The sequence below is a fragment of the Podarcis gaigeae genome (genome assembly GCF_964106915.1).
Source record: "Podarcis gaigeae genome assembly, chromosome: 13".
NCBI classification, from domain to species: Eukaryota; Metazoa; Chordata; class Lepidosauria; order Squamata; family Lacertidae; genus Podarcis; species Podarcis gaigeae.
The window spans coordinates 53,756,804-53,773,115 of NC_139689.1; the positions used below are offsets into that span (position 1 = coordinate 53,756,804).

The 16,312-nt window shown below is 44.4% G+C and overlaps 1 protein-coding gene across 2 annotated transcripts in view; it reads left to right on the top strand.

Annotated features, from left to right (window-relative positions):
• Positions 1 to 12,998: 12,998 nt before the first annotated feature.
• Positions 12,999 to 16,312, top strand: part of MOCOS (molybdenum cofactor sulfurase) — a 252,479-nt gene continuing 249,165 nt past the window's right edge. The window contains exon 1 of one of the 2 annotated variants that reach the window (XM_083709266.1): positions 12,999 to 13,271. In XM_083709266.1, coding sequence (XP_083565392.1) covers positions 13,139 to 13,271 — 133 coding nt within the window. In that variant the 5' untranslated portion in view covers positions 12,999 to 13,138. The remainder of the gene's footprint in view (positions 13,272 to 16,312) is intronic. The other variant, XR_014557437.1, reaches the window with a different exon arrangement.

Below are 16,312 nucleotides of genomic sequence, written 5' to 3' on the forward strand. Positions count from 1 at the left end.
CCAGAACTGGACACAGTACTCCAGGTGAGGTCTGACCAGAGCAGAATACAGTGGCACTATTACTTCCCTTGATCTAGATGCTATACTCCTATTGATGCAGCGCAGAATTGCATTGGCTTTTTTAGCTGCCGCGTCACACTGTTGGCTCCTGTCAAGTTTGTGGTCAACCAAGACTCCTAGATCCTTTTCACATGTACTGCTCTCAAGCCAGGTGTCACCCACCTTGTATTTGTGCCTCTCATTTTTTTTGCCCAAGTGCAATACTTTACATTTCTCCCTATTAAAATTCATCTTGTTTGTTTTGGCCCAGTTCTCTAATCTGTCAAGGTCGTTTTGAAGTGTGATCCTGTCCTCTGGGGTGTTAGCCACCCCTCCCAGTTTGGTGTCATCCACAAATTTGATCAGGATGCCCTTGAGTCCATCATCCAAGTCGTTGATAAAGATGTTGAATAAGACCGGGCCCAAGACAGAACCCTGTGGCACCCCACTATTCACTCTTCTCCAGGATGAAGAGGAACCATTGATGAGCACCCTTTGGGTTCGGTCAGTCAGCCAGTTACAAATCCACTGAGTGGTAGCATAGTCTAGACCGCATTTTACCAGCTTCTTTACAAGAATATCATGGGGCACCTTGTCAAATGCCTTGCTGAAATCAAGGTGGACTACATCCACTGCGTTCCCTTCATCTACCAGGCTTGTAATTCTGTCAAAAAAATGAAATCAGGTTAGTCTGACATGACTTATTTTTCAGAAATCCATGCTGACTATTGGTGATCACAGCATTCCTTTCTAGGTGCTCACAGACTGTTTGCTTAATGATCTGCTCCAGAATCTTCCCTGGTATTGATGTCAGACTGACTGGGCGGTAATTATTTGGGTCCTCTCTTTTCCCCTTTTTGAAAATAGGGACAACATTTGCCCTCCTCCAGTCTGCCGGGACTTCGCCTGTTCTCCAGGAATTATCAAAGATGACTGCCAGTGGTTCTGAGATCACATCTGCCAGTTCTTTTAATACTCTTGGATGCAGTTCATCTGGCCCTGGAGACTTGAATACATCTAGACTAGCCAAGTATTCTTGTACTATCTCCTTAGTTATTCTGGGCTGTGTTTCCTCTGCTGAATCATTTGCTCCAAATTCTTCAGGTCGGGCATTGTTTTCTTTATCGGAGAAGACTGAGGCAAAGAAGGCATTGAGGAGTTCAGCCCTTTCTGTGTCCCGTTTGCATTTCACCATCTTCTCCTCTGAGTGATCCCACTGTTTCTTTGTTCTTCCTTTGGCTACGAACATACCCATAAAAGCCTTTTTTGTTGCTTTTAACCTCTCTAGCAAGCCTGAGTTCATTCTGTGCTTTAGCTTTTCTGACTTTGTGTCTACACGTGCTGGCTATTTGTTTGAATTCCTCTTTGGTGGTTCCCCCCCTTTTCCATTTTTTGTACACATCCTTTTTTAATCTTAACTCAGTTAAAAGTTCTTTAGATAGCCACCCTGGCTTCTTTAGGCACCTTCCATGTTTCCGTCTCATTGGTATTGCCTGAAGTTGTGCTTTTACTATCTCCCTCTTAACAAACTCCCAGCCATCATGAACTCCCTTTCCTTTTAGTATTACTGTCCATGGGATCTCACCCAGCACTTCCCTAAGTTTTATGAAGTCGGCTTTCTTAAAGTCAAGAAATTGAGTCCTAGTATGCTTGGCTGCTCCTTTCCGCTGTATAGTAAACTTCAGAAGAGCATGATCACTCGCGCCTAATGATCCTTCCACTTCTACCCCACTAACCAGGTCATCAACATTGGTTAGGACCAGATCTAAAATGGTTGTTCCTCTTGTTGCTTCTCCCACTTTCTGGACAACGAAGTTGTTTGCAAGGCCAGTGAGGAATCTGTTTGACCTTATGCTCTTGGCTGAGTTTGACATCCAACAAATATCCGGGTAATTGAAGTCCCCCATTACTACTATCTCCCTTCCTTTTGCATGCTTGGCCATCTATTCCAGGAAGGCATCATCTATGTCCTCCGTTTGGCTTGGGGATCTATAGTAAACTCCCACAATGAGGTCCCTGTTATTCATCTCTCCCTTAATTTTGACCCAAATGCTCTCACTTTGCCTTTGAGGTTCTAAATCTTGGATCTCTTCACAGGTATACACATCCCTGACATATAATGCCACTCCTCCTCCTTTCTTGTCTGGTCTGTTTCTCTGAAATAGATTGTAACCCTCCATTATTACATTCCAGTCGTGGGACTTATCCCACCAGGTTTCAGTGATGCCTATTATGTCATATTTAGTTTGCTGTACCAAGAGCTCAAGCTCATCTTGTTTATTACCCATGCTTTGCGCATTAGTGTACAGACATTGAAGTCCATTAATCATTCCCCCGTGTCTCTTATTTAAGGATTTTTTCCTCCCACCACTAGGTCTGCGTGCTGTTTGCTCCATTTGGTCTATGACATTTGGATGATCATCATCAATTGATAGACTCCTACCTTCAGGAGCACTGTCTTCCTCCCCCACATTAGTCAGTTTAAAGCCCTCCTGATGAGGTTTCTGAGATTTTTGGCAAAAACATTCCTCCCAACCGTTGTGAGGTGCAGCCCATCTCTTGCCAGAAGTCCATCTTCAAGTCCATCTAAGAATCCAAACCGTTCCTGTTTACACCATTTGCGAAGCCAGCTGTTCACTTCCACTATTCTTCTCTCTCTCCCTGGGCCACGTCGTTCAACTGGGAGGACAGATGAGATGACAATTTGTGCATTTAATTGCTTCAATTTCCTGCCCAGAGCCTCATAGTCTCTTTTGATCTTCTGGAGGCTATTGCTTGCAGTGTCATTGGTTCCCACATGAACCAAGAGGAAGGGGTATTTGTCAGTGGGTTTTATGACGCACTGTATATTACATTTTATTCCCCCCCCCTTGCTCCAAGAGGTGATATTGTACGCCTTATCTTGACCTCCCTCCTGTTGTAAAATTGAGAGATGGTGGTTTAATGCTGGTTTACCAACCATGATCGTAAAGAAACTTCAAATTGTGGTTTAAGCCCCTTGTTAGAAAAATGACATTAAACTACTTTAATGTTCCTCAGTTTGGACATGAAGGCTCAACTCAACTGTGGCTTAATTAAACCAGGATATATAAGCTGTAAGGAAGTGAGGCAGCAAAGGGAGGGGGGAGGAGCGGTCCTGTTCCTGGTTCCCAGCTGCTAAATAATGGTTTAACAAGCAGGGAATTGAGTGTCTAAACCAGGCCAGTATTTTCATACAGCCAGATATTGAAGTTATTTACTCAGAAGTGCCAAATCTAGTGGGACCCATTTTCTAGCTTGCTTGCTCAGAATTGAAGCCTTAGCATTTTAATATCATAGCTTTTACAGCATCTCCAGGAGGGCCTATTTAAAGCTGATTTCCTTTGAAACAAATAAGCGCTATTTCTAGATTTTATAGCAATGCTTATTGGAAAATGGATGATCTTCTTTTAAGCATTTGATTAGACTTTTATCATCACACTTTTGCTCACCCTATCAGTAAAGCATCAGAATGATATAAATTAGGCCAAATATTGTTTCTGTCTAACGGTTGTCATGATATGTCACAGAATAATTAATCTTCTCTTGCATCACACTTACCCGTAAGTAGTGTGCAACAACACCTCAACCTCCTTAACTAAATTCATCGAATTGTGAGGCTGATATTATTTTATACACTCTATTTACAGTAACTACTACATGATATAATTGGGCCATAGGAGCCAACTTCTAGGGGCTGAGGGGTCTTCACCCCCCCCTAAAAGATTTGAGGGGGCTGCCCCCCAAAGGTTGATGGGCACTGCTATTCAAATGGCATCAGTGCCTTGCATTATGTAATTGATTATGCAAGGCAGGCTGGGGCCCCCATTTTATTCACATTGGCACCCCTGACCACTGTGTTTTATAGTTCTACTAATTATAAAGTATTAAAGGCAATTTTGATAAATACCTTCATAAATTAAAAGGGCCCACTTTTATTGCACTTGCAGCAAAGAAGGAACATGTGTATAAACCATCAAAGACACATAGGAACATGTGGATCAACACCTTTTAAATGGGCAGCTACTAAATCAATGTTTTATTTTATTATTACTGGATATTGTTCAGGTTGTTTCGGGAGGAACGGGGGGAGGGCTGTAATTGATGGTATATTTGTTTCTGTATTCAAAATTATTTTTTAAAAATATAAATAAATAAATAAATAAATAAATACCTTATTTCCCCATAATATTTATTTGGGTACACATTCCTAGCTTGAGGGGCCTCCAGATATCTTCTTTGGCAATCACTCGTAGCCGAGTAAGATTGTCTTCCATAAACACGGTTTTAACAATGAGTCTGTATGTCACTGTGGAGGTCAATTCTGGATCCACACATCCTTCCATAGTGGGGACATTGGTTTCCAGGCGGGAGCTGATCACAGTGTGGATTTGCCAAGTGTTTCTTCCTCCTAGCACATTTCTCCCTTGCGTCCTGAGTTCAAGTGTCTTCAAAGCCCATGACACCTTAGTCAAGGCTGTACTCCAACTGGAGCGCTCGCAGGCCAGTGTTTCCCAATTGTCAGTGTTTACACTTCATTTTTAAAGATTTGCCTTGAGAGAGTCTTTAAAACTCTTTTGTTGACCACCAACATTACACTTTTCATTTTTAAGTTTGGAATAGAGTAGTTGATTTGGAAGACAATGATCAGGCATCCGCACAACATGACCAGTCCAACGATGTTGATGTTGAGGAATCATTGCTTCAACACTGGTGATCTTTGCTTCTTCCAGTACACTGATATTAGTTCGCCTGCCTTCCCAAGTGATGTGTAAAAAAATTTGGAGACACCGTTGATGGAATCTTTCGAGGAGTTGGAGATGGTGTTTATATTTGTTTCTATATTTCTTTGGTACACATTCCTAGCTTGAGAGGCCTCCAGATATATGCACAGGACAGCACTTGCTTTGACTCCAGCTAGGGATCCTTCTGGGAGTAGATCAGGCAAACCAATTCCAGGGAGGCCAAAGGGTCTTCAGCCCCTTCAATGTCTGTGCTGGTGCATCACTCTGATGATTGCCAGGGCCCCTTTCAGGAAGGTGTGCTGGAAATCTCAAAGGAATGCACCAAAGATTCTTGCAGAGAGGGAGGAGGTGGACTTGCCATGGCAGCCTTTGCTTTGTGGTGGTTGCAGCAGCAAAGAAAGGTAAGGTGTTGGGTGGCAGGCGGTGGGTGGTGGGCCAAGTTGGCCTGGTTGGGTTGGAGGGGGGGGGGTTGTGGCACGCAAGATGTCACACATGGGCGATGCCCCCCCCCCAGTGTTGGGTGCAACTCAGTGCCTCTGAATTGGGCACAGTGCCCAAGATATGCAGCTATTCCTGCACCTGCAAACTTCAACACACAATGATGAAACCCACACCTATATTTTTAAAAGCAATATTCTAGTCTTCATAGGGAACCGTTTGGAAATAAGGCGGCAGAATGTAGTAAAATCTTCAAAAATAGCAGGGATATTAGGTGCGACTAGTCAGGGAACTTTATTGCTTTCCTAGCCCACCATCTCCCCTGGATTCAACTCTCCTGGATTCCTAGCCAACCAACTCCTCTGGATTGAAGTACATTCTAGCATAGGTTGTTCCTGGCACACAGGGGCTCATATTTTACAGTGAAATTCTGTCTGATCCATTGAGCTGCTAAGGCAAACACAGAAACCTTATATGTAGTGTATTCATCCCCATCCACCAACAAATAACAGATTTTCTTCCCTATTATTCAAAAAGTAAATTTTCTAGAGGATTCCTTTGAGAACCCATCCCTAGGAGAATTATACAAGGAACAATGCAGAGTATTACAATATTTTCCACCTCTCCCTCACTGCAGATACACAAACAATGATTTGCAGGTATTCTGGCATATCTTCCATCCAAATATGTCATGGCCAGTGTTTGAAAGGTGGAATACAAAGGTGTAAATGCCCTCTCCAATGCATTAACTCTTAAATAAATAAAAATCTGGAAGACCAGAATCACAGAATAATAAAATGGTGAGAATTGCATAGTTTGGGCATGACATCAAATCAAGGCCCACTCCCTTGATTTTTTAATACACTGCTTTGCAACTATAGGGGCAGCAGTCTTAAGGGCATCAACTCCCAGTTCATACTTGATTATTCCTGGAATTTACGTACAAAACTCTTCCAAGATCAGATTCATGTGCTTTTCTGTATAGCAGTCAGAAAAAAATTGCACAGGGAGTAAAACTTTTTTTGGTTACAAAATAGTAAAAGCTCCTAAACTATTGGTGTAGGAAAACATTTGCTCTTGTCTGAAACAACAGAGGCTGGTTAAAGCCATGCGCCTGGAGGGAGCAACTCAAGAGTTCCTCAAACACTGAATTCACATGTAGACTGAGTACAACAAAAGGCTTGGTTGCCCATTTATTCCCAAGGTGAGAGGAAATGACATAGGCTAAGTTTACTCTATGGCTTTAACCCCTTTGTGCATCAACTAGACTTGAGTATGCTGGCTACATGAGGCTGGTCACCCTACAATTATAAGGGTTTCCAATTTATTGGCCTGGCTTTGTATGGATTTAATGGGTATTTGCTCCAGATAACAAGGGGACGGGCAACCTTGTATCCAGCATACACTGCAATTTTCACTGGTACAGAAGCAAGCCAATGTGAATTCTGGACAATACAGGGGTGGGGGCTCAGCCTCAGATCTCATCATGACAATGAAAGTGCCACATGGTGAAGGAATGGATTTCCAAAACCCAAAACTGACTGTGCAGGCAGTTTTTAAACTGCACCAAAATCCCCATTTCTCCTTAGCTAGAATGCATAAACTTTAGCCGTTGAGCAAATGCAAAACAATAACACAGCTCTCTCCCTTATCAGTTTGACGGCAAGACTGGCCTTGACTTTACCAGTAGAACAGACACAGACATATCTTATGTCCTGACCACAAATGATGCAGAGACCCAAGTCTGGGACTAACGCCAGAGCATGTTCTCGGAAGTAGTGACCTTTTGCTCCAAGATAGGAGTAGGAACAGGAATATCCTTTTATGGTCAGAAGTACAGGAAGGAAATCCCTTTTATGGTTAAGAGTGCTAGAGCAGGAACATATGTGATGTCAACCTATGTATACAAGCTGACATGGTTGGAAGGAGGGAGAGGGTGCCTGGAGGATATATATAATGCATGAAAGTTGTCATTTCTTTGGACTTGCTGTGGACTTGATCACGCAAGTGCCTTCTGCTATCCGGAGAGCAGAATAAACTCTTTCTTTGAATCAACCTCAGGTGTCGTTTGACTTCCTTCCTCCTGTCCCGGAGCAACGCTGACCCAATTGGTGAATCCAATAAGGCTACAATGGGAGGTTCAAGAATGACCTCAAAAAGAAATTCTGAATGGTTTCCAAGAAGCCCACACATATCACCTAACTTTAACGAACCATTCCCTTCCTTTCCTTCATCTTCTCACTATTTGACATTTAGGTGCAAATACATTCTCACTTTTCAGAAAAGCACCAGCAATGCTGATAATCATACATAAGCGACTGTCTTCTCCAATTAGAAGTCTTTCTAATTAAGACTTCTAATTGAAGGAGATTTATAAGCATTACTGTGCACTATAAGAATATGAATGCAACCTGCCAGGCTTTGTACCTCTGGCAGGAAGAAACTCAACAGAAACAGCCATCCCCACCACTTCATCTCTATCAGAGAGGGACTTTGCGCTGGCCGTCTGGTGATGGCTTTCCCCACCTGCCTTGCCCCACCCTCCAGCCCTAGGAGCCTTTCCCAGACCCTGACCAGCAGCTGGGAAGAGAAAAGAGGAGTTTGGGGATATTAAAAAAATAATACAGTGGTACCTCGGGTTACAGACGCTTCAGGTTACATACGCTTCAGGTTACAGACTCTGCTATAACCCAGAAATAGTACCTTGGGTTAAGAACTTTGCTTCAAGGTGAGAACCGAAATCGCACAGCGGCAGCGAGAGGCCCCATTAGCTAAAGTGGTGCTTCAGGTTAAGAACAGTTTCAGGTTAAGAACGGACCTCCAGAACGAATTAAGTTCTTAACCCGAGGTACCACTGTAATTTCATATGTTGTCTTTGTTTCTCAATTTGATCCTTTTACATGGTTTTGTATGTTTTGTGCTATTCTACACAGTTTGACTTGTCGTTCTTTTTATTGATTATAGTTTAGAAATTCTTTATGGTAATTTTTAAGTGCAAACTCTTTATTACTTGCTGGTATTTAGTTTTACTGCTTACTATTATATTCTAATGGATTGTTGGATATTGCTTTATTTGATATACAGTAAGTTGTTTATTTTAAAGTTATGTTTTTATTATGACTGTTATATTGGATCATATTGTTATTAGTATGTGAACTTTGCTGTCTATTTTGTTGTTTCTTCAGCTTGTAAACCAGATTGTGTTTAGTAATATAGAAAAGCGCTATACAAATTTAAATGAAAATAAATGAAAATGAAAAAATATTCACCAGTACATTTGAGTTTTGGGGACAATTCCTCTGAGATGGTCTATATCCAGCAAATGTTCTGCTATAAAATTTTCTACTGTATCTTTAACACATTCCCTCTTTGTTGCTGCTAAGTTAGTTGGCCTTCTCCCTGCAAACTCCTGCCTTGCACCACACCATCTAGAGTAGCTGGCAAAAGTGAAGTCCCCCGTTTGCTTGTATTTACTTTTGCCCTATCACTGGCTTTTTCTCTGGACCTGGGTGTGGAGAGTGTGGCTCAATGGGACACAGCCATGGGCAGCCTGAGGAAGTGCCATCCATCTTGGGGCTGCCCATAAAAAACAAGTCTAGTGTGAGAGACTGGGGTGATGCCTGCTATTTCCAGGTACTCTTCTCACTGTGAGACTTTTGTGGGTGAGCTGAGAGTGAGTTTGGGTCCTGGGTGCGAACCCAGAGCCTGAGAGGGAGGGTGTGTCAACAGGAAAACAAATTGGTATTGATTTTTGTGTGCGTGTAGCTTTGTATTAATGTAACATTTTTATATGTAACAGTGTATTTTTGTAAAATTTTGTTTAAGTTTTCTGTATACCTCTTAGAAATATTTTTACTATATTAAGCAGTATAAAAATTAAATTATCAATTAATCAATTTTCTATTACATTTTTCTGAACAGTACTTGGAATTCTGTTCTCCCTGCAAACTGTCACGCTTTTCTTTTCTACCTTGAAAAACGTCATAACACTTAACTCCTCACTCCTCACTCCTTTCTTCTTCCCATAAATATTTGCCTGCTTTATTCTTCTGCTTCTTTTAAAAAAAGAAACATCAGCACATTGCAGTGGTGTGCTGTCTCCCCTTCTGTCCTTTTTCACTCCTGCCAGAAGGGGGCCACCGGTTCTTAAGCTTTGCCTGCTTAAAACACAGCTAAGTCTGCACTTGCTTAGAGCTATAACCCCCGAACCGAATTCATCTCCTCGCCAGCAATATCAGGCCACGGGGGATGCAAGAACCAGACCCAGATGCCAGCTTCTTCCCCTTTCCTACTCTGAAAACACTGTTGCTGGAACAAATAACATCAGACACAATATCAGGAGCTTCACTCACTTACTTAACTGACTCAAGAAAATCACCATTTTATAGTTCAAATCGGGGGAAATAAATACAGTAAATGGACAAAAGTACAAAGATTCACAAAATATTTAGGGGTGTGCATAGCCCTGCGTCCCCCCAGAAAAAAGCACTGGTTGCAAATATGGCATATGCCCTCGTCTGTTAGCAATGCTCTTCTGCCAACAGGACAGATAGTGCTGTGCTGAAAATTTTGTTGGGGAGTGATGGGCCACCAGGGACTTCCTGGTCTTTTGCTGGCACCTTATCCTTCCAGTAGCTCCCAGTCCACACCACCAGCACCAACCAGCCAATGACTGTTGGGGAGACCAAAACTGGATACTGCCTGTAGGCACCACCTGTGCTAGAAAGGGCAGGGCACACTTATTCATCTGCCAAATGGGTGAGGAGGAGCTTGGCTGCAGGGCCTCTGGCAGAATGAAGGGCAGAGATGTCTGACTGATAGAAAATGCTTCAGAGGGAGAGGAGTAGGGAGAGAGATGGCAGGTGGTGGAGGCACAGGAAAGAGACTGAAACAGCTAGGACTCTAAGTGAATTACCTGCCAAAGGCCATCTCCCACTAAGCCCCATTGAGCAGAGCTAGAGAGGAACAATTCTAGCTTCACCCAGGCCCTTTTCTCCACAGGCAGGCATCAGAGTCCTGGACCTAAGCCCCAAAGCCAGGCACCCTGGGAGAGGAGGCCGACTGAAGGGACTTCCTTATTGGCGAGAGCAACCTGTGCCATGGGTGGAAGCAGACCTGGGAAACAACATATCTGAAAGAAAGCAATACTTGTAGCAGACCAAATGCGGACCAATGCTTTGTTTCTTTAAGCCTCTTAGTCCTGCATGGACCATGGAAGAAGAGGTGGAGCGCTCCTCTTTTGAGGCACCCCTTCCCTTGGGGTACAGCACAGTGTGTTTTACCATTCTTCACCAATCAGTGAGAAAAGGAATTGTATTCAGAAATTCAAACAACGTCAATATATTTCTCATAGATGTTCTTTACTGAGCTTATCTTGCTCTTGAGATGGCCAAGGGATTTTGTGAGCATACAGACTTTTAGCCAGTAGTCTGTGTTTACAGTCTTCCTGGGTGTCTGCACTTTCTAAAAACACAAAGATTTTATTGGCTGGGCTTTCCTGTAAGAATGGGAAGACCGAGAGGATTTCCACATTCTGCAGTGCCAGATTTAGGACAGTGCAGGCAGTCCCGTCCCCCCCCCCCAGGGCACCAAGTTGAGGGGACGCAAAATTGAGAAGATCCATTTGGGGGCACCAATTGTTGGCCTTGCACGGTCCCAGCTCCTGCCAACCTAGCAGTTCGAAAGCACGTCAAAGTGCAAGTAGATAAATAGGTACCGGCGGGAAAGTAAACGGCATTTCCGTGCGCTCCTCTGGTTTGCCAGAAGTGGCTTAGTCATGCTGGCCACATGACCCGGAAGCTGTACGCCGGCTCCCTCGGCCAATAAAGCGAGATGAGCGCCGTAACCCCAGAGTCGGCCAAGACTGGACCTAATGGTCAGGGGTCCCTTTACCTTTACCAACACCCACCCTTCCTATCTGCCTGACAATTGCTCATCATTACTTTTCAAAACGAAGTGTTTTCTGTTTTAAAGAAATAACAGCAAGTGCACCAGCCTCAGTTGCCTGACAGCTAGCATTCCCTGGCTTTCCACATTTTCAATTAAAGTTCAGAGGAAGACATCACTAGGTGAGCGCAGGCTGCAGAATCCCAGAGTAATGTATAAATACATGCTGCCCTTGTCCACCTAACAATGATAGGTAAACTCAACCCAGCACCTGCCAAACTAATAAATAAATTCTAAAGTGGGGGTGGGATAGGTTTTAGTATATAGCATTAGTCTCTGCACAAAATTATAGATGGACACAGATCTTCAGAAATGACAAGACTGAAACCTCAATAAACCAATAAAACTCTAAGAGAACCCCCCCCCACACACACACCTGCAACTGCAATGGTATGTTGGTTGAGCTAACATAATATTCTGTATCTGTTTGAGAAAGAGAGAGAGATATTAACTGCTGAGTGAAAGTATTCAACAGGTGTGGCTTCCTCCTTCCCCGCCCCCAATGCATGATGAAAGAATGGGAGAGAAGCTGTTCCTGTGTAGTTGCTGCCTGGGGTGTGTTGCACAGGTGGAAATGCAGGAATTTAACCCTCGCTGTGCTGCTCATCTGGAAGTCCCTGCACTAGGCACCTCCAGCGCTGCATTTCTCAGTCCAAAGGTTAATTATAAGGATCTTCAACCTTGGTATGGTTCAGAAAAGAGTAGGATTTATATTCCTCTACCACACTGCCCTTTCTTACAGGGATCTTGCTGGTGTAGCTGATCACTCTCCTGAGCCTAGTGCTAAGAAGGATCCTGTTACCTCTTCAGCTTCCAACACCTCCTCTTCCCAGTCTTCTCTCTCTGATCACTCATCACCACCACCAATCCTGGAGCTCTGAGACTTCTTCCCTTGGGGGTTCCCCTCCCACCATTCCTCTGCATCCAACCCGTCTGTGACACAATTAGGCTGCCTGGCACCTTCATTATACACCTTTAGGTGCCAGGCAAAAATGTTCCTTTTCAGCCAGACCCTTGGTTGATTGGATTGACACCCTTTTAAAATGTGGTGGCTTTTGGGGGGGGGGTTATTGGGTAGTAGCTGCTTTTATTTTATGCATTTTGTGGTTTCATATTATATTTTGTGAACTGCCCTGAGACCTGAGGATATTGTTGTTGTTTAGTCGTTTAGTCGTGTCCGACTCTTCCTGACCCCCTGGAGCAGAGCATGCCAGGCACTCATGTTTGTAGCTTCGAGAACACTGTCCCACCATCTCGTCCTCTGTTGTCCCCTTCTCCTTGCGCCCTCCATCTTTCCCAACATCAGGGTCTTTTCCAGGGAGTCTTCTCTCCTCATGAGGTGGCCAAAGTACTGGAGCCTCAGCTTCACGATCTGTCCTCCCAGTGAGCACTCAGGGCTGATTTCCTTCAGAATGGAGAGGTTTGATCTTCCAGTCCATGGGACTCTCCAGCACCAGAATTCACCTGTGGATATAGGACGGTATATAAATTCATTCATTCATTCATTCATTCAATCAATCAATCAATCAATCAATCAAATATTGAGAACTACAATTTTATTTTTTAAAAGATGGCAGCGCTCAAAAAGCCACCATTAGCTGACCTTAAAGTACCCACCCATGAGCCAAGCAACTTCAGAGCGACTACAATATGAACTTGCAGTTCCTCCCGAGTTCCATGCTGCCACCTGGGAGCCGGATCAGGCCCGGTTTTCGGTCCCCTCTCCCCCGCCCTCGCGCTTCTCCCCGTCCCGGAGGCGGCCGTCTCTGGCGCGGAGCCCGCGCGGCGCCGCTCTGCCCGTGGGAAGCGGCGGCGGCGGCGGGAGGAGCCAGGGCCGCCCCGGGGGCCGAGCGCCCTTCCTGGTCGGGGCGGGGCGTCTGGTCGGGCTGCGTCTGGCGTCCCCGGAGGTTCCGCCGGCCGCCTCTCTCGGCGCGCCCGCCCGCCCGCCCGCCATGGCTCTGGAGCGCTGGGCAGAGGCGCTGTCCTTCGGCGCCTTCCAGAGGGGGCTGCCCCGGGGAGCTGCCTACGGCTACGGCGGGGAGAGCCCCGAGGGGCTGCGCCGGAGGGAGCTGGCCCGCCTGGGAGGTAAGCCGGCCGAGTCCCGCCGCGCTCTCCGCAAGCCGCCCTTTCGGTTCCGGGCTGCCAACTTTCTGCCGGCGACTAACTTTCTCCGCCGGCTCCCCGACAGGCAGGCTGCGGCGGGGGGTTGCGAGCTGGTCTCTCCGCGCCGGACCCCCCGGGGCTGCTTGGCTTCGTCTCCTTTTCCCTCGGGTGCTTTGGGCGCCCCAGTTGCCGGAGAGGAAGGGGCGCCTCGCGGGGACGTGGAAGTTTGGTCCGCTGCGATCCAGTTAAGGCACAAGACCCTCCACTCCCAGGCTTACTTTGGAGTAAACATATCATATGTGACAGCGGGGGAGTAATTTGTCCTGCTCTCAAATATCCAAGCGGCCGGGGAGTTTTCTCTCTTAAGCATTAAACAAAAGTGGTGTTTAAAGTACACAAGCAATAGGAAGGTAATGAAACAGTGGAGGTGGAAGCTGTACTGAAAGATTTGTGTCCGTGGTTCCGTGGTGTATGGTGTCTGCCCTAGAAAGATTCTTTTTGGTCATTGTTTTAGTAATGTTGTAACCAAAGTTGCCTTTACAGGTTTTCACATGTTATATAGCCTTTTTGAAAAAACAGCCAGCTCATACTTGAGTTTATTTATTTATTTAAATGCATAGATAAACCGCTCAATATTTAAAAAAAACCTTTTAAGTGGTATCTCTAATTGGCAGAATCTCTTCCCACACCCCTCAAAAATGTTCATTTACAGAAGCATTCCAGATGCTAAAGTATATATTATAACGTACCCCCCATCAGTATTTATTTCTAACCAGGAGCACCAGCAAGACTTTCTGAGCCCAGTTCGTTGCTGGTGGATTGGGCCCTCTGCTGCACTCCTGAGCAAAAAACAATCAGAACCTGCATAATGCAAATCTATTATATTGTATTGCACATGTAATATAATGTCTACCAGGCAGAATACCAACAGGTGAAGCTTTCTCCATAACTGCAGTTCCATGCTAGAAAAGATTTACCCTGTATAATTTCTGCGTCCTACATAACTTTTAAAGGTGATGAGAGTCCTGCTGTACTTCAATGTCAACTTTAAAGCATGCAAAAGAGTTCAAGTTTCCTAAGTTGTACATGAGCTATGCTACAGTCAGTAGGTCTTTCTTTCATCAGACCAGGTATTGCACTTCCAATGAATGGGGGTCAGAAGTGATTTAAGCTTTATAGAAGTTCTGTTCAGATGCACATGCTTTGCATAAATCAAAATTCAGTGTTAAAAAGTGATCAACATATTCATTTGTTATGGGTACTCATTAACATTTTGTTTCTTAAAATTCTATAGTGCTCTTCATCCGATGATCACAGGGCAGTTTGCAATATCAAAACACAAAAATACATACTATAATGACAAATAAAATAATATCCCCCCGGCACCAGTTTTCACCTGGTGCCAAATATATGTAATGAAATCGTAAGGCAAGACTCCCTGGAGAGAGCATTCTGCAAACAGGGAGCCACCACAGAAAAGGCCCTCTTGTGTTGCTCTCCTCTAGACCTCATGGACCAGGCACATGAAGAAGGGCCTCAGATGGGTCAGTCCTTGAGGTATTGCGGTCTTCAGCCATAATATATCACAATAACGGTAGCATTTATTCATTTTTGTGAAGGATTTGAAATCTCAGCCAGGAAGCTCACTGGGTGACCTTGCACAAGTTGCTGTCTCTTAGCCTAACCCACCTCACAGGGTTGTGAGGATAAAAGAAAAAGAAACTGTTCTTAACCTGAGGTACCACTTTAGCTAATGGGGCCTCCCACTGTTGCTGCGCCGCCAGAGCACGATTTCTGTTCTCATTCCACTACCGGGTTAGTGGAATCTGTAACCTGAAGCATCTGTAACCTGAACCGAGGTACCACTGTATAGGGCAGTGTACAAATTTAATTAATAACATAAATAATAATCATCATCATCATCATCTAGTAAATCTAGCAAATTTGCAAATAATCTGTCAAATCTAGCAACGTTTTTCTCACAATGGCCAACCAGATGGAAGGCACGCAAGGAAGACTTGGGTGCAAGAGCAGCCTTCATAATGGCAGGCGTTTCAATAGTATTTCATAATGACTCGCTACACTCTTAAAGCTGAGGAATAAAATCATATGAGCTGCATTATCATCCAAAGAAGTCTGGGTTATCATTAAAATAAAATGTGGCTGATGTGCTTCATGCATGTTCTGAGTTGAGAAGTCTGCACCATGTTACAATTGTAAGAACTCTACTTGATGCCATTAATTTATTAGATAGGCTCAGAAACAAATTTAATGCCTCAAGGTGGCATCTACCCATAAAGCTTCTCCCTTAAAGGGAGTACATTCTGTTGTGTTTCGCACTCTGGCTAGGCAATGTCCTTAATCGCATTTATCAAATGAGTAAAAGAAGAGGCAAGACCATCTCTTAGAAGGGACCCAGTGTTCTTGGGGATGAGTAGTTATTTCCCTGTGCCAAGGATGCTCCTCGGGTGGTTGTGGGCGGGAGTGTCTAGGAAATACGGTTGTGGGTGATTCAACAAGGTAGCACATAGCCATTGATCACCATATACTCCATGAATTTGTCTAATTTTTTGAAGCCATCCAGTCAGTGGCCATCACTAACTCTAGGTTGCACATTCCATAGTTTAGCTACGTGCTGTTTGAAGAATTTATTTAATTTCATTTATCCGGAATCTTCCAACATTCAGATTTGTTGGATGGCCCTAAAAGGAGAAAACATTTTCTTTATCCGCTTTTTACACACTATGCATAAATTTATACATCTTTCATGTTCCCCTCCCCTTACTTGCTTTTTCACTAAATGAAAAGGTCCTAAACGTTCGTCCTGGAAGCAATATGCCACTGAATATGAGTTGTTTGGAAATGCAGGAGTTGAAGGAATGCTGTTGTTCTCAAGGGCTGCTTGTGGGTCGGCCACTGTAGGAAGAGTGTTAGACTAACTAGACCAGGGGTCAGCAGCCTTTTTCAACCGTGGGCCGGTCCACTGTCCCTCAGACCATGTGGTGGGCCGGACTATATTTTGA